This window comes from Halichoeres trimaculatus, unplaced genomic scaffold (assembly GCF_033239565.1).
Source record: "Halichoeres trimaculatus isolate MK-OKI-2021-1 unplaced genomic scaffold, fHalTri1.1 fHalTri1_scaffold_7, whole genome shotgun sequence".
Taxonomy (NCBI): domain Eukaryota; kingdom Metazoa; phylum Chordata; class Actinopteri; order Labriformes; family Labridae; genus Halichoeres; species Halichoeres trimaculatus.
In genome coordinates, this window is record NW_027437185.1 from 12,884,875 (window position 1) to 12,909,128 (window position 24,254).

The 24,254-nt window shown below is 41.2% G+C and overlaps 1 protein-coding gene across 1 annotated transcript in view; it reads right to left on the reverse strand.

Moving 5' to 3' along the window:
• tenm1 (teneurin transmembrane protein 1) overlaps nt 1-24,254 on the reverse strand; it is a 206,940-nt gene that overhangs the window by 36,389 nt on the left and 146,297 nt on the right. The window contains exon 22 of the mRNA XM_074674832.1: nt 18,137-18,369. Coding sequence (XP_074530933.1) covers nt 18,137-18,369 — 233 coding nt within the window. The remainder of the gene's footprint in view (nt 1-18,136; nt 18,370-24,254) is intronic.

Sequence of the window (24,254 nt, forward strand, 5' to 3'; positions counted from 1 at the left end):
GTGAATATGGACAGATGAACAGTTTCACCTGAACAACTGGCCCCAGTGTGGGACTGTGTCCATAAATAAAGTCAACTTAATTAGCTCGGGGAGGCCTGACGCTTTCACTAACAGCCACAGACCAATTGCAAGCGAAGCTGAACATCACCCTGTTTCAAAGAGTCTTTAGCCGGCTGTACTGTTCACACAATGCTGTTTGGTATTTGAAGTGTGAATGTGTGTGAATGTGCGTGGATGCCGACGTGTGCAGGCTTGTGTTTGGGTGCGTGTGGGTGTGTGCGTGCGTGCGTGCTGTGAAGTAGCTAGGCGAACAGATAAGGCATGGCAGTTAATCACATTGTGCGCATATGCAAATATGGAGCGGATAAATCAGAGTGTCTGCAGATGAGAAATTCACACTCCCACACACAAACACAGACACAACTTTCATGAAGACACTGAGGTTGTCCATGTGCACTAAAGGGGGAAAATAAACTTGTTCTCTCAATCACAGCCCTGTGATATGGCACAGTCTATCATGCTGATATGCTGTGTGTGTGTGTGTGTGTGTGTGTGTGTGTGTGTGTGTGAGAGTTTGTTTGTGTGTCTGAAAAATATTCGATTTCAGAGATGCATAAAAAATGACACGGGCATGAACCTTTTACACAGCCATCACAGCCCTCTCTATCTCATGGCAGGCACGTCTTTGAACTACAATACTGTTGAACAAAAGCTGTTTGCTTTCATTTTCCGCCAATCACATGGTTATCATCAATCGATACAAGATAGCACCATAAAGGAGGACGGGCGTGTATTTCTGGTAGATCTTTGGTAAGCAGAAATAATTCATGCTTCTTGTGATTAATTATTCATTAAAGCCCCACAGAACAGACAGTGGCTTAGTAATTAAGTCTGAATCAGACACTGGCTCATCTAATTATCAACCACTATAAGTTTGTTAACATATTAACCCGCATTAATTAATTATTGATAGCTGCCTTTTTTTAGGCTGCTGGTTGCACACTACATATGTATGGCGAGGCGGGAACTTGCAAGCATGCAAAGGACCGGAGAATATTTTGCAATAGTTGCATGCAAATTTTGATGTGAATAAATATTTTTTTGCGAATATATGCGACTTGGCAGTAATTGCCTTGTTTGATAGCAAAAGACAGATCCAAAGCAATCACAGAGGCAGCAGACAAACTCAATTATAAAAGCAATTGAAATGCTTTGGACTAGAAAGCTCCATGAAAGGCTGAGGGGTTTGGATCAGTGCAGAGCGTCTGCAGATTATGTCGCACTGTTTAGAACATCAAACAAACACAAGGAGGTCTATCAATAGAGGCTCTTTTACCAAACACCATCACAACAACGAGCCAGCGAGACGCTGCAGCGCTGGGAGGAGGAAATGGGATCAGATGGGAGGAAACAAATGTTTTCACGACTGAAAAAGTAGAAACAAGCCTCTAAACTACTATAGATTTCAAATCTGTGAGCGCAGCTTCCATCCGAACAAAGTTACCCTGAATACAAAGAAATCATGAGCCTGCAGCAGCTCCAGCGCAGTATTTATCAGAAATAGTTGGCTCTGCAGCCATTTCAGATTTTCCTTCCCATTTTCCAAGAGAACTGAGTGAGTGGGTCTTTGGAGAGAGGTCTGGTCACTGGTCTTTTGAAGAGCTGCAGGTGATAATGGTACCCAGGTGCAAACATTTACCGCCTCTGTTGTCCCACCTTCCCTGTAACAACAGCTGCCCCCTGCCTCCCTCAGCACCACCTCACCCTTCTTTCACACTGGCAGGTTCAATTGGACTGCCAAGTTGAACTCTGCCTGCCACCATCTCTCCACTTATTCATCTTTCTGTCAGTGTGTTTAAAGAATCAAGGTAGGAACAACCTGCATGGGCACAAGTTCACCGTCTTTACCCCTCATCAGAGCCTCCCCCCTCGAGACAAACGCCTCCATCTGTGTGCTTGTGTATGAGTGCGTAACGAGGGTGTGTGAGCACGGGAATGAGCGCCTAAGCATGTGTGTTTGTGTGTGCGTTCACCTCGAGTAAAATGCAATTTATTCCTCCACAGTGGCAAAGCTCCACTCCTCCTGTCAGCTTGCCAGGCTCCCAGTGGAGGCTGACAGGACGGCTGCCAGCAGTGGCCATCTCGACCAGTTAAAGGGACACGCGTGTCACATTTCCCATGATCACGCTGACGTTGTCAACCTGACATACCCATAACAAGGCAGCCATTACTAACTCTCTGTCCTATCAGTGAAAGGAGCAGAGTAGGCCCAGGGACCAAGATGCTGTCAATCAAAAACAGGCATGCACAAGCACGCTGACTGGCACCAGCGTTGCACCTTTGATGCACGGGCTCAGCCTTTGGCCTTCAGCCTGCATGTCTTATTGACTCAAGGCTTCATTACACACACACTGAGCTTCAGTAATCTCTCTGAAGCTACCCTACACACTTCGACTACAAACAAGGAAGCTGTCAGTCTCCATAGTATTCTACCAAATAAATTACTTGAATAGCAGGCATTTAACTGGTAGAGGCTCCTTTTAAGTCAGCATAAATTTACCTCTACTAAGCACATTGACTATTTTCTCTGGTCCTTCGCAAACTTTGGCAGCGGGCCGACTGTCTCTTTCTTTAACCTCTAAGTCCTCCTCTGATCTATGGTGACTGGGACACAGACTTCTGCAATGGATGCCTGTTTCTGAAACTAGCCTGGGATATGTCCAACAAATATATACGCTTGTTTTTTTTGTTGTAGTTAAAAATATCATGGTCAACCCATGCTTGTGTCATCTTCACAATTACAAATGTGGTTCTTCATTAATTGTATTTTAATCATGGACTGTATAAAACATGGACTCAGTCTCCACAATGTCCCCCGTCTGTTCTTGACACCATGAAGGTAATCCGTGGACACAGCCACATTTAATACGACGCCGGCAGTGATTTTCTTTTCCAACAGCTACAGGGCGTCCACCAGTCACATGACCTGAGCTGTGTCTCTGACCGGACAATCAAACTATCCTAAAATCTTCTTAACAGCCAAGCTAGAAAAAAATTTCATCCCACCTTCAGTGTGTGCCGATAGTGAAATCAGCGTTTCAGACCCAAGCTGTTTTTTGAACCAGGCTGTGAATATGTTTTTAATGCTGTAAAAGTCAGTTTTTATAGCTGTGTGCATATGACTCCTGGTCTTTCTGCAGCCAGCTTCAAGCAGATTTTCAACGAACAGCAACTTCTAGCACTTCCACAAAGGGATCATTTTTACTAACTGGATGTTGCCCCTTGGTTTTAACAGATATAGTGGTTGTTGACAGGTGATGGGTTTGCAAAATCAGGAGAAAATCTCTCAAATTTTTCTTTTTTTCTTTTCATAAAGTCTGCATAGTTTTGGGCTTTTATTATTGAATGTTTTTAACAATTTTCCAGGCACCATCTGCTGGGACAAAGCTGGGATCATATTTTGAGTTGTAACACACTCACACTGAAACTTTAGTCCACTGTGTCTGCCAGTGGAGGGAGAACCCACAGAAAGTTATTCAAACAATTTGAGCCAGTTATATCAACTGCTGTTTTGACTTTTGCTGAAAACATTTTCAGAGTTTGGCAGCTGAGCTGCTACTCTGTTTGGATGGAGCTGTCTTATCATATTTGAATAAGTCTCCATGAGAAAAACAACATTTGTCAAATGGTTAAATTACTTTTGTCTACATTTCCTGACAAGAAACCTCTCGCCGTACTGAAAACATCGACTACACTGACAAAAAACTCTCTGCGCTGACTTGTTACGTTTGACTTTGTTCCTGTTGGGTTAAGCTGCTTGGTTCTCCTGGAATGGTAGCCACTAGTTAAATAGTTTACTGCAAATAAACTCAATGATCAGTTGGGTCGAGGAATTTGACAGATTTGTGGCACTCAAATTGGCCAAGGCCTGCTCTCAAAGGGCGAATGAAAATAAAGAGATAATGCCTGCAGATATTACAGCCAGTCTCATCAGTGTTACTGCTAAATGACAGGGTTGGAAATGACAGTAATCCCTGTACTCAAATTACCCAATGAAGGAGTGCTCAAATTAGTTTTTTGTTTTTTAACCGTAAACAAAAACGAGGAAAAAAGAAAAAAAAAAATTCAGACACGGACCTTCCAGACTGTTAATATAGATTATTATGGATTATTACATATATCTTTTCCACCCTTGTAGCTGCTGTTCCCTGTGAAAGTGGCTTGTACATGGCTCAACAAACACCATCGGCTCTGAAGCCCTCTTCTTGCAAAACTTAATGAGAGCACATCTCCTGTTACCATTTTGGTTATTAGCAGGCTAATCTACTCTGGTTTCTCACAATGACATGCTAACAGGGCCAGCAAATGATATGATGCAAGACTGCCTGTTTTATGTCCCCATGGTTTTCTCCTTGCACATGTGGCATTAAAGCATAAACTGGTGTTTCTATGGTATGCATGTTGAACACCACAACCTGTCTTGGCCAGGACACTATTGGGAATGAGATTTTATTCCTGGTTAGATAAAGATTAATAAATAAATAATAAAACATGTGTATATTCTTGACTGACATGCTGCAGGTGTGGCGGATGCTTCTGATTGATTCTGCCTTTTGTATAACAATACTTTCCTAGAGAGATGGGCTGGCTGCTGTAAAACAGTAATTTTTTGCTGAAATCCGGCTCGTGTGCTGAATCTGTGCCCAGAAGAGTCGTAAGTTTGTATCCCATTAATTATTTTCCTATCTAGTATATTTGATTATTGATTATTTGATTATTAGATTTTGACTGTAACACTGTAGGAGTTTCAAGTTTTGTGGCAAAAAGCAACGCTTGTACTATGTGTGGGTACCCTGACTTACCCAAAGGCAAGCCCCCCTAGTACTCGTGCCCATCCCTAAATGATAAATTTAGTAAACCACTAAATGATTCACGTTGTTCACCAATCTAAATCCCAGAAGATCAAACTTCAACAGTTATGAGCTGGTGATAAAACCTGATTATGTCCTGATGTAGTATTGCTTCTGAGATGAAAACAAGAAGTGTTCTGAAACTTAAATCACCACTCAGTGCACATTTGCATTTCCTGAATTAATAATAATCTATCTGAAACATGTTACCGTTAATCTACCATGTATATTTTTGGCTTATTTTAGCAATTAAATGAAATGCTACAACAAAAACATCCTGATTCAAGGCCTTTGCACACCAACGTTGTCGTGAATAAACTGCACAAAATTGCCAAAAAATTGGAGGTGCCATAATTAATCTCCACAGCCACTCTCCTCCAAATGATGTCTTTGTAATCTTTATGTCTTTTGTCAAAAAGAACCGGGTGCTGGGACATGAACACAATCAATGTTGAATGTTTTTGTATGTGGCGTTTCAACAACTAGCGTTTTGATTAGTTGCATGTGTGCTCGCCACAAGCCAAACTTTGGAAAAAACAACAGCCACAATTTTGGTTTGCAAAAGAAAGTTGCTGGTGTGAAAGCTAGCATTGAAAAAACAGTAGGTTCAAAAAAAATAAATGACGTACCAAAAAAGTGCGTCTGGAGTGCAAAGGGCTTAAGTCAGCTGCTTTGCTCTTTAATTCTTGCCATTGGTCCTTTAAAATCCTGTATCAGATGATTACTTTCATATATTTTATACATATTCATGCATAAATAAACGTGGATAGACCCTTCAAGCAGCACTTGTGAGGAGTATGTACAGAGTTCATTTTGTGAACACACGTCCTCTCAGCTGTTCGCTTCATTCAGCACGTCAAACTGTAGCTGGCTGCTGTGTAGGATAACATGCTGCTCATCATGTCACTGACTCCCTCACACAAATCAGCACCTCTTTCAGCATTCTGTGAAAAGAAATGTCAGGCTGACTTTATTGTTTAGATAACTGGTTTTATTGGATATGTCAACCTGTTGAAGCCTTGTAGGTTTGCCATGGGAAGTGAGTCATTCTTCGATGTATGCGCGAAAGGAAGGAAGATGAATCACAGACACAAGAGGCGCATAGACTCAATGGGGTTGTGAAATACCAGCAGAGACGGTCCAAATATAGTCAGGTTTCATTCTGTGAATTAGCTATGAAGATAAAACACTTTTTATGTAACATAACCACAAAGTCTGATGACTATTCTTCATTTGTAAAGTAGTTAGCAGCTCTGGATGAGGCTAAAGCTGCCTGACTCAGCTTAAGGAACCAAGTGGTCTCTCATCTACAGTTTACAAAGGCCAAGGCACATAAATCTTGTCTCACTCTTTGTTTAAACACTGCACCAAACAGACAGGCTGCACTGTTTGTCTCTTCTTGTACAATTGCATTTTAGAAGCTCTTTTCTATGAGTTGAACAAACTTACACAGTGTTTTTAATGAGACCTCTAACTTTGCATTGTAGCCCTGAAAGTATAATCCAGCTCTGATGCCTCCCAAATCATATTTTGTTTGTCCAAATTATTGGCACAGCTGATTTTAACTCAGAAAAAAGAGTTGGAGGCATTCCTCTGAATTTTAGAGTCAATTCCAAACATATTTTGTCATTAGTTAAACTTTCTGGCCTTTTCAGAGTTTTCAGAGAAAATGTGACCTTGGTGAGTTTGCTGTCAGCATCATTTCAGAAATAGACTCAGTCATTCTGGGGTGATACAGAGTTTCATAGGCTTATCTGCTTGTTAAAGTTGTGAGAGACTAGTTTTAAGATTCCTGGAGTTCTGTCAGGAACGCTTACATCAGAAAGTCAGAGGTAAATATAGAAATAGGACATTGGCCGTATCTCTAGAATTCCTCCTCCAATCTTATAAAAATTGCTCACTGGCTGGACAAGTCCTCAGAGCACCTGTGTGCTTTGCTTGATGCTCTTTTCTGTGGCCTCCCAGATTTGCCTCTGGCAGCTTTATTTTCAGCATTAGTTTAGGGAGAAATGAGTCTCCAGCAGAACTTCATATTGTGGCTGCTCAGTGATGCATGTCTGTTGCACAAACCATTGCCCCGCCATCTAATTATCATGGATGCTGCAGTGAGAAAACAAGCTGTGGTAGAAATAGCACGACCCAATGGCGTCTCTCAAATTTGCATTATCATAGAGTATGCTGCTGTTTGCCTTGCTGTGTGATTAATTCATGTGTGTATCATTAATGCAGGAATGTCCAGGGGCAAAGACAAAAGCTCGGTCAATGTGAAATGAAACACGGGAGCAGGCTGTTAAAAATTGTGCACACATATGCACACGCTCACACACGCTCACACACAAACAGAATTTTGAAGCTGAAACCGCAGCGTGACTTATCTGATGCCCTTGTTTTGAGAAGTAGTGTTCTGTTTAAACCAACAGAAACAATGATAGTTGACCCTCTGAGAGAGCAGGCAGCCACAGGGCCAGTTTAATATGCAGATGAGGTGTGGAGCTGCTCTGCAGGATTTGACGCAAAACAGAGTCCTCTCTTTCTCTTTTTCCCCTTTCATTTCATCCCTTGTTCTCTCTTCCCCTCCATTATCCACTTTTCTTTATCAGTTTTACTTTTTATATTCTCTTTTGCACTATCTCTCACGGCTCCGAGCTCCATCTTTTTTTTTTTTAATCCCCTCACCTCTCTTTTTGCTCAATTTTGTGAGGCGCAACAATTACTCTGCACTAAATGGTTAGGGAGCCAGACGTAGAATAACAATGGCATATTCACTCCAAAGTTCCAGCACTGAGCAGCTGGCAGAGAGGCTGCACAGCCCTGAGAGAGCTCCTAACGTCACTGCTGCAGTGTGCGAATCCAGCTTGGGAAGCAGGAGATTTCAGGGAGAGTGAAATGCAGGCTGCCATGATTAGAGCTGTGCATCAAAAGGACAACACCACTCATTCGACTCCGCGGCTGCTGGAGGAGAAGCAGGGGACGGCTGTTTGCTGAGCTAATGGTTTGAGTACAGTCTTGCTGACAGCATCAAATGCTTGATTCACAGAGAAGAAACACACGAGGAAACGCTCCTGTGCACATTACTATGTTTTCAGACATTTCTGTAAATGAGACCAGCGCCCAATGTGTGAAGACATTCATTTGCCTAAGCTGCTTATATGACAACCACCAGCCAAGCCAGATACTGTACAGCATGACGCCAGGCTCCCTGGTCTGGGGTTGGGGGCCGGGCACACGACGTGCCATGTGAAGAGCATTTACCCCTGGCTGTGGCTCCTTTTTTAAACTCCTTGGCAGCAAAACATGCTAATAACCACGTCTGGTTTAAGCCTCACAGCTTCATTTGGCACACGGGCCTTGCTATCTCCACCCTGATGGCGTGCCTCGCAGCTGAAAGAGACAGGGCAAATATGTTGCGTTAGCCTGTGCGGGGAACAGAGAGACATAGAGAAAGAGACAGAAAGGGGACGCAGAGAAAGAGTGAAGAAGAAAGAGAAAGAGAAACCGTGTGGGAGAGGGAAGCCGACGGGGCAAAAGCGAGAAAATATGGTGGCAACATGTCAGCCTCTGATAAGGGCATTAGTCTGCCCCCTGTGGGCTGGAGTGAGAGACTTCCTCTGCATGCACTCACACTCACACACATGCACACCCCTCTCTGTGGATATCAGCTCTGCTGTCTGGGACTAGTCCACAAATAATAGATAAGACCTGCACATGGCAAACACCAACAACTAAACTCTCAATCACTGGAGTCACTCTCTGAACTCCTCTGTCCAAACCTACGCAGGAAACACAGACGCAGATGTTTTTACACACTTTTCCTGACAAAATGTGGGGGTAAAAAAAATCCTCCATGTTCTGAACAGAAGGAGTCCAGATACCCGTGCCAAGGCTGTAGGGCCCTGTGGGACTGATGCCTCTTTCATGTCAGACATGGGATCCATCCTAAATGGAGCAAGGCCCTTTATTTACCAAGCTAATTGACTGCAGAGGCACATGTGGAGCCAACTCTAAACAATGCCCCAGATCTTGTATTCATAAGTGAGAGTTTGAAGGACACAGGATAATCCCTGCAGCTTACACTATGGAGAGCCTATAAACTTGGGAAACAGCAGAGTGCTCAGTAGTGCCCCAACACTGCTGGCTAAATTAAAATTATGGATTACTATTCAACAACTGTTTGCCATGCTGTAACAACATTGTGCCACAGCAGGCCCAGCGCTGCTATGTCAACATCAGGGCAGAAGGATGATTCATTGATGAGGAAGAGAAGAGAAGAGAAAAAGAGATGGAGGAGAGGAGAAAAGAAGGAAGAGTCTAATTTGGAGCAGGGAGCTCACCAGAGGACACAAGACAAGATCAATGCCTGAATCACAGAGCCACAGCCTCAAAAAAAAAAAAAAAAAAAAAAAAAAGGAGACACGGACATATTTCTCTGTGAAGTCTACCACTCATTACCATTGGTAAGAGGGTGAGAGGAGGAGGAAGAGTGTGGGCTGTGGCAGATGGATGACAGGGAACCGAGGGGCTCCAGGCAGAAATCTCCAGAGCCTTTATAAGAGCTGGTTAGTCGGAGCACAATGGCCACAGAAGAGTCTGTGAAGCGAAGTGAGTCAAAGAGTATAAAATACCTGACCGTGCGTGAACAGGAGGAGTCTGGGGACAGAATATTCTATTACGGTATAAAGGCAGAGATACAGCATGTTCTGAGGTAAAAGGGGCACACACACCGAGGATATAAGTCTTCAGATCATCTGTCAAATCAGAGCAGAAATCTTCTCCAATCTTGTTTTTCTCTTATCTTCTTTCCCTTTTCATCTTCGTTCCCCTCTCCTCTCTGTGTGAACTCAGGAAGTTCGGGCTAATAAAAATCAAACCACCACGATCAAATTCAGATCCAGTTTGTATTTGGAATCAGTGATGTTTGAGGAATAGAGACACTTCTGCACCACATTTGTTTATTGTGGCTTTTATCGACTGGCTGTCTGCCTCCAGCATCAGGCTGCACCTCACGCACCAGCTGAGCGTGAGTGACAGCCGAGGCCGTGTAGGACTGTAGGTGTAGCCTGAGTGACATCCCTGTGGCTAAAGCTTGTGTGCAACCTGGGGACCAAGAGGAGGCCAGGTGTGTAGGTGTGATTGGTGAGGGTAATAAACAGATTATTTCTTCTTCCAGGCAGCAGAGGCTTTTTGTGCAAATGTGAAACCCACAAGCTCAGTGAAGTCTTGTAAAAGGCCTCCCAAACTACAGGTAATGATACCAGCACTACAATGGCCTTATTCCACACATGCTGGGTGGCAGAACACAAAAATAGGTATAACAATCTGCAACTTTTCCCTCTGTAGTACAAAATGCTGGGAGACAACAGATGCAGCGGATGAGACAGCTCGTCAGCAAAACAAGCATTTAAGGATGATTTCTGCATTGTTTGCCTCGTCTCAAAACAAGCGCTGTTGACTGCAGCCTATTTTCCCATTCAGTCAATGCTGTGAGAGGCAAGGTGAACCATGATTATTAATAATGATTACTATTGGAAGAAAGGGTTAATAATCTTCTCTTCTTGTGTAATCAGATTCAGCCTGGTGTTTCTTTGTACAAAGCTCATTATCTAATCAACGGACACTATAATAATGATGATGAATGATACTGTAGAAGATGCTGTTCCCTCCCCCTCAACATTGTTCTTGATTAATTGTCCTTTTTCTCTCATTGACATCCACCAACATCACTTCCACGACAATTTATACACATTGTGAAGTTGTTAGTTTAAGGGGATATTGTGTAGGTAAGACTAGCCCCTCAAAGGTTTAAGGTTCACATAATGGATCTGTCAATTACCTGAATAAAGAGGAAGTGATGTGATTTCTCTGAGTCTAGTATTCAACTCTCTTAGAATTGTTCAGTGGAGTGTAACAACAAATAAACAGCACACTAAGGTGATTATTAGGGCTGGGATGATATGCTATTTTCGCGATTTGACTCTATTATGATTTTTGGAGTGCCCATTTGATTTAAATTGCGGTTCTTCGATTTTATGATTTTTTCAATCTTTAGTTTGCTTTTCTAACACCAGGTCATGTGAAAAAAGTTTAATGATGATGATAATATCTACGGACTATATCAGAAGCCATATTTTCCCCATAAAACACACATCACATAAGTCCGAGAGAAACGTTTCGCCCTCTGCTGGAGAAAGGTGCTTTTTCCAATCCAGTTTATAAACAAAGACTGAAATGGAGAATTTGAATTTGAAAAACGAAAAAGATTTTTTGTCAAAGAATCTCGATCTTAATATTGTCAAACAAGAAGGTGGACTCCCGCATGCTGTCTAAATTGCAAGACAACTATTTATTTGCAATGTTTCGGGTCTCAGACCTTCATCAGGCAAACAGTTTTTCTATAATTTACAGTACAGCATGTCCTCCCTCCTTCTGGCTAACTAATGTGCGATGCATATGAATTGCACAAATTTCTAGGCCCACTTTCAATGATCAGGCGACCTATTAAAAGTTTCTATTTGTATGTAGAGATGTCATCAGGTTGTACCACCTTCTAGGCTTTTTATCTCTCTGGGAATCAGTGATTAAATCATCAATGGACTGTGTCAACTCAAAGTTTAATACAATTTTTCTCATGTCTTATTGACCTTTAATGTCCCCTAAACTGCATATTTTGTGATTGATGTTCTTATTTTGAGCCTTATTTGTAGGCTTTAAATAGACTTTCATTATGATGACTATCTTAGTCAGGAAGTCAATGTGTGTTTATTTTCCTGTGTATTTATTTTTCTGGTGCAGATGTTACGTCATGATGATGATTGGCCACAGATGCGATCGCCACTTCTTATTTAAGACATCCTGCCCTTTTGAAAAAAACTGTTTGCCTGATGAAGGTCTGAGACTGAAAACGTTGCAAATAAATGATTTCCTTGCAAGTTAGACAGTGTGCAGGAGTCCACCTTATTATTTAAATCGTCTTTTTTCTCCAACACACCTGTGTCCTAAATTAGATGTATGAAGTACTCTCCTGATATTGTCAAACAAAAAATCCTGATATATCATATAACGATTTGTTCTCCCACTCCCTGTAATCGATAATTGCATAAAAAAATGCAGCACAATGGATTAAACTCAGCAAATAAGTCTGACTTTCAAACTGAATGTATTGAAGAGCGCTCTTTTGTCGGCTCTTTAGCAGCCAGAATCAGCTCAAAATGTAATGCAAAAATAGAAATAAAAGATTTAATAAGTGATGGATGAGACATTCACTGGTGAAAAAGAGCATCACACATCACCCATGGGACTTACTAAAGTGAAAAGACAATGCTATTGATGTCTCGAAGTGTTTGTGTAGTTTAACTTTCATATAGTAAAAGAAAAGATAGTAATTACAAATACTACACAGCTTCCACAATACAATACAGTCAAAGTACAATAACTTTACTAAGCTGTTTGGCATTGGCAGAGAAGGTTTAGCAAATTTTTCATGGGTACAATCCACAAACTCAGCTCTGATCTTCATCTCACAAATACATGTTCCTTACAAATGTGGCTTCAGATTAACGCAAAGAAGCATTGTTACAAGAAATACACACACACACACACACACACACACACACACACACACACACACACACACACACACACACACACACACACACACACACACACACACACCCTTGCAAACAAAAAACAAGGTACAAAGGTTATCAACCATGCTGCAAGAGCACGATCAATAAATAAGAACCACCAAACTATTTAAAAACACAGCTAAATACATATCTGTGATAAACACATGCATTAACATTTATGTGAGATAACGTATGGGTATCTGTTTATACAATCTACATTATCATTAATAATGTCATGTTATTACATTAATACTTGAGTATGACAATTAATGACAGGCCAACTCATCAGAAAACATTGGATGGAAGTAATAAACAGGATTCATACGGTCATCATCAGGCGCACTCAAAGTTGCATTTGGTATTTTAATTGGGACGGTCATTAGTGCAGCATTAGCACGAGGCCACGATCATTAGTACAATTTCAAATTTCAAGTTCATTTGTTATTTCAGCCACAGACAATGCAGCTGAAAAATAAAAACATGGTACAGCTAAACGGAAGATTGTTCAGCCCTCAAAAAGCAATGTCGGATTTTTAGGTCAGACCATTTTACTACTCCATACTACTGGAATAGACAAAGGAAAAGTCTCTAAACCCAGCTCCCCTGTGGGTGACAATGCTTTATAGATGACAGAAGTCAGAAGAGACCAGTAAGGCTTGTTCCAGCTCACAGGCAGGGGTAGGAAAAGATATAAAAATGTAGAACAACGGCAGAGAAGACGCATTGCCAGAGCCCATTCCTGTCAGCTAATAACTAGGAGTGTAATGATTATCCAATTCAAATCGACACTCCGGGCTTAATGTCTGAAATATATGTGCATTAATTCAAATAACTTGATCCGGGCTGAAGCTGGGAGGGAATCAGAGCTGGATCTGCAGACTTCTCTGTATTAGAAAAGTTAATATGACAGGCAAATTTTGGCTTAACATCAGCGCCTACAAGTACCGTTTTCTCCAGCCAAAGGAAGCCATGCTTACCCTGTTAGTGAGGCTACTGTTGTCATTTTAATGAAGTGATCAAATTACTTTTGTATTATTATCCAGTCCTTATGGCAAAGTTTGACCCATCTTTACTGGCAATGCTTACAATTAAAGAAACAGCATTGCTCTGAATTTTTAGACACACCGTCAGTGCTTTGTTGGAGCGCTAAAAATGTGCACTAAGCTGTTGTTATGCAGGGTTCTCTGTTAGCAGGATGCCAGGCTAAGTGTACTGCTGTGTGGGTGTGTGCAGACTGAAGTGACAGCTCCCTGAATTGTCTCATAGTTCCTGCATGTGCCAGGATACCGGAGTATTTTTGACTTTGGAGTTCAGATAACCTGGGGTGGTTGTGTGATTGCAGAGTGCGCTGAATGAGAGTGAACTGACATCCATGTGTTTCTCTTTATCAGCCGTTTATCATTTTGTATGAAACCCACATTCTATTTGTCCAGTTTTCTGCCACTTCTGTGTGACTTCCTTTGGACCATGAGACAGAAAATAACCCCTCAGTTTTAATTGCTACCTGCTGATATGAAAGTTACGAGTGGAAAAGTGGTAATTAAAGTAGCTCTGATGTGACATGAGCACAACATGAGCAGCAATGTGAGCACATTTAACATACAGTGAAGTAATGTCAAACAGTGAAGCTGTACACAGAGTCAAAGCTTAAAATAAAACGGATTATCAGATTTTGACATATTTTTATAAAATTCTTACTCTACTAAGGCGAAACACTGAAGATTACTGAATTTTTAAAGCTCAACACTTCAAGGGTTATGGTCCCTGATACAAACACAGTGGACTAATGCCCCGGCCACACCAAATGCAAACTCGCGAATTTAAACGTGCGTCACGCCTGTATCGCGCCGCGTGTAAGCCCGAGTGTCACTGTGCAGGCGGAGTAGAGTCCGCTCATTTAAAGACGGAAAGCCCCAAAGAGCATCTGAAAACAATGAGCTGTGGTTTCAAAAGCATGACAGGAGAGTGTGTGAAAGCTTTGGAGATCACAATCAATGCCTGCTGCCTCTCTCTGGTAATCCACCGGCCCTGCCTGGCTGTTCCCTGGGACCTCATTCTCGACCCTCCGAACCCCCGACCCCCCTCCTCAGCGACTTTCACCCAAGCCTGCTCCTTTTTTCCGGTCTCTGTAGAGTACACACGTCATATCTCTGGATATAACTCTGGATAACGACACACCGCACAGATTATTTTCTCCTTCATCTTCCAGCGGGGTTGGAGTCGGAGCAGATGGCTGTTCCCCCGCAACGTCTTCAAATCAATGACGTCATGGGGGAATGTCATCGCTGATTGGCTGCTGCGGCACAGCCTTCACATGGATTTGCGGCAAAAGTTCAATATTTTCAACTCGAGTGTAGGGGCATCTGATGCTCCAAACGCACCGACGCCTCAAACGCGTCCAACGCTGTCCGGGGCAAATCGGCGTCCAAACACGCCTTTGCATTGACTTCGTATGTAATCTCAACGCTTATTTGCTTTCGGTGTGGCCGTACCATAAGAGGGCTCAATTTTAAGTAATACAGCGAATTGAATGATTTTTTTTCTGTTTTCCAATTAACTGCAAAACAAATGACAGAAATGTGACATGGCTACTCTTTGTAAAAACGAACCTTCTGACCCAGACTCCAAACAGTGAGATGAACACTGATGGTAGTGCTAAGGGTGTGCTTCAGTATGTGTCACCCATGGATTCATTGTGAAAGCCTCTGGTCCTCAGCAGCCTGATGACACAAACACGCTGAGGATGTGGAGGACCATCCTTTTCCAGACAAAGGGCATCTCGAGCCCGGCCTTTCTTTGTTCAGACTGTGACAAAGTGACAGTGAGCTTCCTGCAGAGACAGGTTTTCTTGGAGCTCAATCAACCCCTTTTCTAAAGAAGATGTATTAACCCCGGGGCAGATTCTCTGTGCCTCCATCAAGGATTCTGACACCTCTGACAAGAAACAGCTTTTCTATGGGCAGCTGCACAATGTATTCACATACCAAAGCTGAAAAAAAGCATATTTGGAAAGTTTCAACAGATCTTGGAGGAGCACAGGGTGGTTAGGGCTGGATTTTTTCCACTCTGGTTTGCTCTCAAACTTTTGGAAAATGAACCAAAGCGCTCCTCATGCTTAAACATCGCTGGCCTCGTCTGATAGCAGACATGAGGCCACACAGCACGGTCCCTGCTGTGAAGCTTGACATTAAGGTTGCTGAGGTGGGACCTTATCCGTCACAAATGTACGCGCCTACATTTTCTCTTCATTTTACAAGAAATCTAGCACTTTGCCTTTTGCATTTTTTGGCACAGGCAGAAAAGGTCAGGCTGGGCTGATGGGGAGATGATGCCTTCAAATAGTTGACAAGTCACATCAGAGTTGTCATTACTTCTGAGCACATCACACACAAAACTGCTTGGTGGATTTTGCAGTGATATATCCGACAAGGGCAGTGAGGTTTTAAGCGTTAGACGGATACCCTCTCTCCCTCCCTGTCATGGATGGTCATCCCTGTTGATTCATCCATGGCAAGTGAGATGAATGGCGCCTTTTTTATGTCATCTAAAAGTTGCTGGAGCAAATCTTCAGCAAGAATCTCAGTTCGTCTCGCTGCTGAGTGTGCTATCTGATTTATTTTCTCTTTCATTTCATCCTTTCGCTTTTCCTTCTAGCATGGCTTCAAACACATCACTCTTGCACTCGTTCATTACTTAAGCGTCCAAAAAAGCTTCTTGTGTTTGCAGATGACTCAGAGTGCTCTCAGATAAGCTGGCGCTGCATGCTCCTGCTGTGTCATTGATTTTACTATTATCCTGCTGGAGGCTCCATGTGACGTCAGCTGGTTTTGTTCTGTAGTTCAGGTTTTGGGATAGTTTTATTTTTAAAAAATGGAGTAATTGAGGTATGAGGTGGCATTTCCTCTTTAGCATCTTTGACTTTTTTTTTTTTTTTTTTTAGGTAACAGCCTGTTGACCGTTTGCTTTTTGTAAATGTCAACCTGACTGCCCATGGTTAAATCAGGCTGGGTGATGTAACATTGCGATGTGTCACTCATTAAACATCCTTGGTGAGGAATAAATTGGACTGCAGTCAGCAGAAGGCTTATTTGTGAAGACAACACTTGGACTTGTTGTAGTAAGAAGAGGCCAGGTGAAAGTAATAACACTAACGATGGATTCACTCCACCAAAGAGTCCCTGTGAGCCATGACAAGGGGCCAAAAAGCACAAATCCGGGGTCCTGAAACTGGAATACCTGACTGAACCGCTGCCATGACTATTAGCTTTATTAGTCACACCGGTGTTTGCCCTGCTGTGACATGCCAGGGTGTCTGCTGGGGAACAGGTGGGGGAGCGCTTTGGCACACAAAAGTGGACTACTATCATTTTATCTGACCAGTGTTTTTTAGTTCATTAAAGAAAAATAAAATGATGAATAATTACCACCTTATTAAAAGTACCTTTGACCAACAATAATAATCATTATAATTGGGTTGAGTTGTGGATAAATTAGTTTTCAAAGTGGTTAAATCAACTCATGTTCAAAAAAAAAAATATGATGACAGGGTTGAGTAAGAGGTACAAGCAGCATGAATCCATCAGTCTATCCTTCCTAATGTGAACAGAGCAGGCTGCCGGTGGGGATGTGTGGAGTGTTTCTGTGGCAGAACACAGCAGGGTTCTTGAACCAATTAAGCATTATTTCAGTGCCACAGAAAGTCTTTATAAAGGAGCGCTTATAGAGAAAATGCTATTTCGCTAATTATTATAGAACAAAACATCCATTCTTTTTGAAAACACAGCACAGGACTCAGACACAACGGTAACACTTATTATGCTTTAGAAAACAGAAACCCTAAATAAAGACACTTCATACTTTTTAAGGAGAAAGAAAGCCAGCACTTTGAGTTAGAGGCCTGATTCAGACACAGAGGGACAGAACTGTAATTGATTTATCTTTGGTCTGATGAAATGGAGCATCAGTTCATGAGGAGTTCACAGTTATACATGATTCATAATCTGGAAAGTCAGTCGCTGATGTTTTTCTGAGGATGGTGGTATTTAAGAGGGTTGTGGGTTTCATTAAAAGACAGCACAGAAAGGGGATCTAAAGGCGGACATGAGGACCAAAAACGGAATGATGTCTTCTCTGATGATATGATAGGTGAGCAGTGTTGAAAGTGTGTCGGAAAAACTTGCAGGGAGTCTTAAAGTGACTTTTTAAGTAATGATGAGAGTAGCTTCAGTCCATCTCACAGAGATCCCAACTCTGATACTGAATGTTCTGCACCCTGCCGGGTCGGAAATAGAGCGGTGAGTGAATCACATACAAGAAGACTACCTGAGTTTTTGTCATGAAGTCAGGGAAATGTAAATGTATTCTGCATCAGAGTGATGAGCTGCTTCAGTAAAAATCTTCTGACCTTCAGAAAAATCCTAATCCTGCAGCTAGGTGTCTGAAATATCATAAATACTGATTTTTGACTACTGATCCCAAATCCTGATGGATCAGCCTCAAGGTGTGAGACTGTAAATGTAATTCATGCTCATGGCAACAGTGTGCAGCAACTGCGAACTGACTGACGAGGTGACTTCATTAGATGTAGTGTCTTTAATCTCTTACCTCGAGGGTTGTTGAGTGCAGCCTCGGTAGCCTTTCTGCCCTCTCCGCAGTGGCTCTGGTCAAAAGGTAGACACTGCTCCCCGGTCCCGGCCACCACCTCCAGGTTACGAGATGGATCTTTGGGCTGCCCCAGGTTCCTCACCCGGTACACTCTGCGGCTGCTGGTGTCAGACACGTAAAGAACCTCTCCCATTGGATCCATAGCCAGGTAGTACTTGTGAGCGGGGCTGGTGCTGTTGAGAGTTAAAGTACACACTTAGTCTAGCATTAAGCAAGGCACAAATTAAACACATTTTTAAGCATGTGCATGTAATTGTATGCTCTTCTCTGGTTGCATTTTCAATGACCCAGGAATGACAGCTTACACACTATCAGTGTTGTTCAGCGAAGCATTTATTTCTCACACTCTTTCTCTCACTTCTGAACCAGGTATAACCAGCTTCGTTGAGGAAAACTTATTTTTCTCTCGGTGTTACTGACAAGACAACAACACGAGCTGAACTGTAGCAGTTTACAAGCATCAGGTTGTTCCTATTGAATATCAAAAACTGAGCAGCTCCAGGAGTCTCATACTTTTCCTGTTCTCCGACTACAAGATGAATTCCTTCTTATTTCAAAAGCACAAATGTCCACAGCATCTAGAAAAGACTTTGTATTTGTAGGTTTGCTATGAAAAAGTGTTAACAGTGTTATGAATTCAAGGATCAGTGATAGGTCTGCCTTGGATGTTGCTGCAGAGTTAGAATCCAGTGCGGAGTCGCATGTTGACACAACTTTCACATACTGCATTCAAACAACATGAAAAACTGTGGCAGGGAAAAAGTTTTATAGTTAACGCTAACCCTTTAACTTTCACTTTTCAAATGCAAGGGATATGAAGTCTATTTAATTTTTAACCCTTTAATGTGCCATCCAAGAGAAGAAAAGGATTTTTTTTTTAAATACAATGTTGTTGGAGCACTAAGATCAGAATAAATATTTCAAGCTGTAGAGATGACCCAGTCAGGTTTTACTGAGGTCAACATATTTTCAATGAAATATAGCGACTCAAAATATGATCCACCATTAGTTAAGGGGCAATATAAAAGGTCAAATTAATTTTTTTTTTCTTTGTTAATTTTGTTTTATTGATATTTTAGTCCAAAATTTAGTCAAATATATGACCACTTCAAGACAATTCCTTGGATAAATTTACAGCATCCCTTGACCCTCTAACCCTCCCTGTATCTCCATTAGCTAAAAAAAGGTATATATATATATATATATATATATATATAGACACACCTTTTTTATACCTTTATATATATATATATATATTATATAAAGGTATAAAAAAGGTGTACATATATATATATATATATATATATATATATATATATATATATATATATATATATATATATATATATATATATATATATATATATATATATATATATATATATATATATATATATATATATATATATATATATATATATATATATATATATATATATATATATATATATGTGTGTGTGTGTGTGTATCCAGTCTTTAAATGATGAAGGTGAGATCAGATCTCAAATTTACAAGGCACAATTCCTAACATACATAGTGCTGGATTTTTGGTCAGAGATATATGATATAGTTCATTTATAAAAGACTGTATTTCATACCAAAAGTCCCTTACCATCTCACAACCATACAACATGTCAACCAATGTTCCCGTTTTGTTATGACAGTACCAATATAAATCATCATTTCTATGTTTGAGTAAAGCCTTTCTGCTTGGGGTCCAGTAGGAGTGATGAAGGATTTTATAATTTATGAACAAGTTAAATTCATAGTAAACTATTCTTGAAACCAGCAGAAATACTTAATGTTCACAAGGTTAACGGTATCCTTAGGGCCAAACAGATAATAAAGCCTTTATAAATGGTAATAACCTTTTCTGAACTGACTATAGAAGACTGACTGCTGAATGAGCCACATATTTCAAAGGGTTTAGAATATGTGACAGTGTTACTTAGTTATGAGGGTACACATTGGATAAACTCCCTGAACAAACAATGGGCATTAACCTTTTAAACCCTTAAGGTCCCCTAATTGAGGGACTTCGATGTTGCTTGGCAATAAAAGGCATCAAAAAATACTTGAGATATTACTTCAAGCCAGTGACAGAAATACCAAGACTGACACCTCCAAATACATTTTACAAGTGCTCCCTTTATTATGACATAAGACACGCATTTATTAAATAGTACGACTGCTACACCCTCCTTGAACAATATTCAGATGGGAAGATATTTTGTTGCCCAAGTCAAGTTGTGGATTAAAAAGTGAGTTTGTATGATTTACATATCTTTTATTTCATATGTGATTAAATCAAAATATTTGTTTTTCTTTTTGTCTTCCTGGACTGCTACAGAATGTGGTCCAAAACATGGTAAACTTAAATTGGAGCAAATGGAAATACAGGAAACACAATAAAAAGGGAGTACAAAAGAATGTCCATAACTAAAATTAACCTAGAACATTCACAAAGCTAAATTTGTTCGCAGTTGAAAAGAGTCAAAAGAGTCACGTGGAAACATGATTGTCCATTGTGCAAGTTGCTATTGTTGGTTTATGAGAAGTGGGCTCAGAACAGGGTGGTGCACTGGGAGTGTATTCAGTGTAAGGCTACAGCATGTTGTGCTGAGGAGGAGCCATGAAACAGACTTCTTATTGTGTTTTAATAAAGCTGGCCTTTTTCCTCAGTGTAAGCCTCAGGCTTAGGTTAGTACACTGTGTACACTGACTTCATTTACCCCTACATTGACTGTGAGCTGCATGCTGTACTTTGTGTAGGAGGAGTTTGGCCCCATGGGTGTTTAGCTGCACAGAGAAGACTTGACTTTTTGCAGAACATATAGTCTGCAGTTCAGTAATTACATTAAGCCTCTGTTATCGTCTGCCGTGTTTTGTTAGTCAGGCTTGAATACAGTTATTGCAGAATAAACTAAGACTGGGATACATTTCAAGACTGTTACTTTCTGAGAGCCAAGTAATTATTTCGTACCATGATCTCTAATGTCAGCCAGGTCTGGTCAAAGGCTTCCAGCCAATTAAACCGTAAAATGCCTTTTTTCGTTCTTACTTGTTGTCAATGGAAAAGCCTTGAAGGGAAATATTAGTGTCAAGGAAAGTATCTCCTTCAATTAAAAGTACATTTACACTTTTTAAAATCTAAACTAGAGACACTGTTTATTCAGTACTTTATATTTTCTTGCAGGCTGCTGATTCCTGTTGTTTCCAGTTTGCTTTGGACAGCAATTGCACACTGTGACAATGTTCTGCCCCAGCTAACCCTTCCCTTCAAAGAGAAAACTTCTCTCTGATATAACCCTGAACCTTCTCACAGCCAAGAAAGGAAAACACCACAACACAGGCAAGGCTGCTGTCAGTCATCTAGTCCATTAAGTGCATAACTGTTTACAGAGCTCTGCACTGAACTGCACATACATAATTTAAACTTGATCCTAAGAGAGTTATTCACCGAGTTTTGAAGTGTGCCACTGCTCAGTGTGCTCAGTGCAGAATATCACATTTGGTGGACGTCCTGAAGCTACCGTGAGCAAAGCACAGCACACATAACAGATAACAAGTCTCCTCACCTGTTATTTTACTCATTCAGACGCTCTAAATATATTTATCCAGTGGAGGGGAAATGAACAATAATAACAACAGCACAAACAACCCTCTGCCCTCGATTCCCTTGTTCCATCGCCGCATAAAAACAAAATGATGATCAGAGTTGATAGCCATGGTGAGCCTACTTTCTGAATCGACTGTCTGGGCTCTTAGGTAGCACCATATAGGACTTCCTCCCCTATTTGCTCCACTCCTCGCTCAAAGTCTTGAAGGGAGAGCACAGACAATGGTTTTACAGTGAGCACATCCCATATTGTCTCCCCTCAGAGAGCACCTTGTTTTGAAGCCCTGTTGGCTGATAGGCACTTTGCTGGGAAGAATGTGGAGGGAAAAGCTTTGAAAGCTGAATATGGATGAATAATTAATGTATCTGACTTGGAAGAACAATAGTATAGAATGAAAGAGAAACACTAACATGCTGCTAACGGTAAAAAGCTGCTGTGGGAAGAAAAAAAGAAGAAGGAGGAAACAGGAACTGAAGAAGAAACCTCCAGGGTGAGAGGAGGGCATCCAGAGTGCCTTCAGAAGAATCCAGTTGTAATGGGCTGAGACCAGTGGTTCCAAGTGTTTTTTTCCTCCTCTGGAGCTGTACCCCAGAGCTCGGTGGGATTAACTGAAGTACCCCTTCACTGACACAAGCTTTCATGTTTTAAATGTGCCCCTTTGAACTGTTATAGCTGAAGATTAAATAACTTCAAAGTATTATGGCAGATGAAACATTGATAGGAACACTTTGGGCTGTCAAGTAGTAGTTTTAGCCGTCTCTATCTGTCATGCTTTCAATCATTTCCTTTTTTTGCTAGATGATGACAATGGTAATGACAAGGGTAATGATCGCAGTAATGATCATAATAACAGCTTTTAATGTTACTATTATTATACATAAATAACAGGTGTAGTATTGCTTTAATTATGGTCATTGCAGTGCAAATGATTATACTTGCAGCCATGACAATTGTTGTGATTTTCAAAGTTATTTTTTTATACAATTTACCTTCTCTATCTGCCTTTGTCAGCATTTTTTCTATCATTTGCTTTTCTGCTTTCCCCTGTTTGTTTGCTGCAGAGCACTTTAGATCAACTGTATTGTGTTTAAAGTGCTCTACAAATAAAGGTGATTTGATTTGGTTTAAGAAGACTTTGTCAGACCTGGTCTGCTCTGATTTTCAGTGATTTAGCCTTTACTTTAGCTTTAAACATTTGATCTGTTTACTGTTACTTTTCACTGGATATGAGTGGGTTGAGTCTAATAAATGACTGCTTTTTCCTTCTTTCTTGAGTTGGTAATGTGGGTTTGTGTGGTAGACCCTGCTCCACACACCCAATGCAGCCTGTGTGTTAACACAAAGGCCGCTAATTGAAGTGGTTCTGCCGCTCACACACTGCTAATCATTAACAGTATAGATACAGCTTGTGCCACTGATACAGGAAATAATATGTTATTTCATCCCTAATGTTTCTCTTTTTCAATCTACAACCACAATAACAAGCCCCAGAAGTTATCTCATGACCTCCAGGTTGAGGATAAGGGGAATAAATGATTAAAGGTGGTCACCTTTGCGAGTCATTGCTACAATTATCAGGTGATCAGACTCAAAATAAAATCAAAGGTTTTTTTTTCTATATTGTAGCAAAGCCACCTGCTTTAAACTAGGACGATAGCTTTGTTTAATGGCGCCTGTATCAATGCTGTAATGTTCTGCAATCTGGATGTAAACGAGCACAGATGGCCAAAGGCATCTTTTGGCCTTTAGAGATGTTTGGCATTGTTTTCATCTAGAAAATGAAAATAAAGCTGTCCGTAGGCTGTGTGTTGTTACCATAATCTGTGTTTCCACCAAGCAGTCTGCGTCGGTTCAGTACGGTTTTGGACGGTTTGGTACAGTTAAGCCTGATCCCGTTTGCGTTTTCACCACAAACTGTGCCCTCTCGTGGTAGGCGGCGTGTAAGCCGGATGCCGAAAACCACAGCTGTTAAACAATAGCGTGACACTGTAGCAGCACTACACGGTGTACCCCGCTAATAAATCCAACAAAGAAGAAAAACGCGACACAGTAAACAAAGTGCATAGATGGAAGACATGCAGCATTTCATCCTCTCTGTGATTAGCATGTAGCGCTTTGATACAAAGTGCAATCAAACTTAGTTTCAGAGAAGTCTGTGTGCTGCCAGGAGAAATGCAGCCACTGTCAGGGTAAGTGGCGATTCCTTTGACCAATCAACGGTCTGCAGTGTGTTGCTCCACCTTTCGAGAGCAGATCAGTTCAGTCTGGCACCCATATGGAAGGGTGCCAAAAAAGTAGGCCGGCTCGTCTTGGTTTTTAGGGATCTGTCCCGGGGTGAGTCAGTGGAAACGCCGCACCGAGACGAACCGAACCGGTCTGCTTGGTGGAAACGCGGCTTTAGAATGTTAAAGAACTGCTCAGCTCAAAGTGAGATTGCC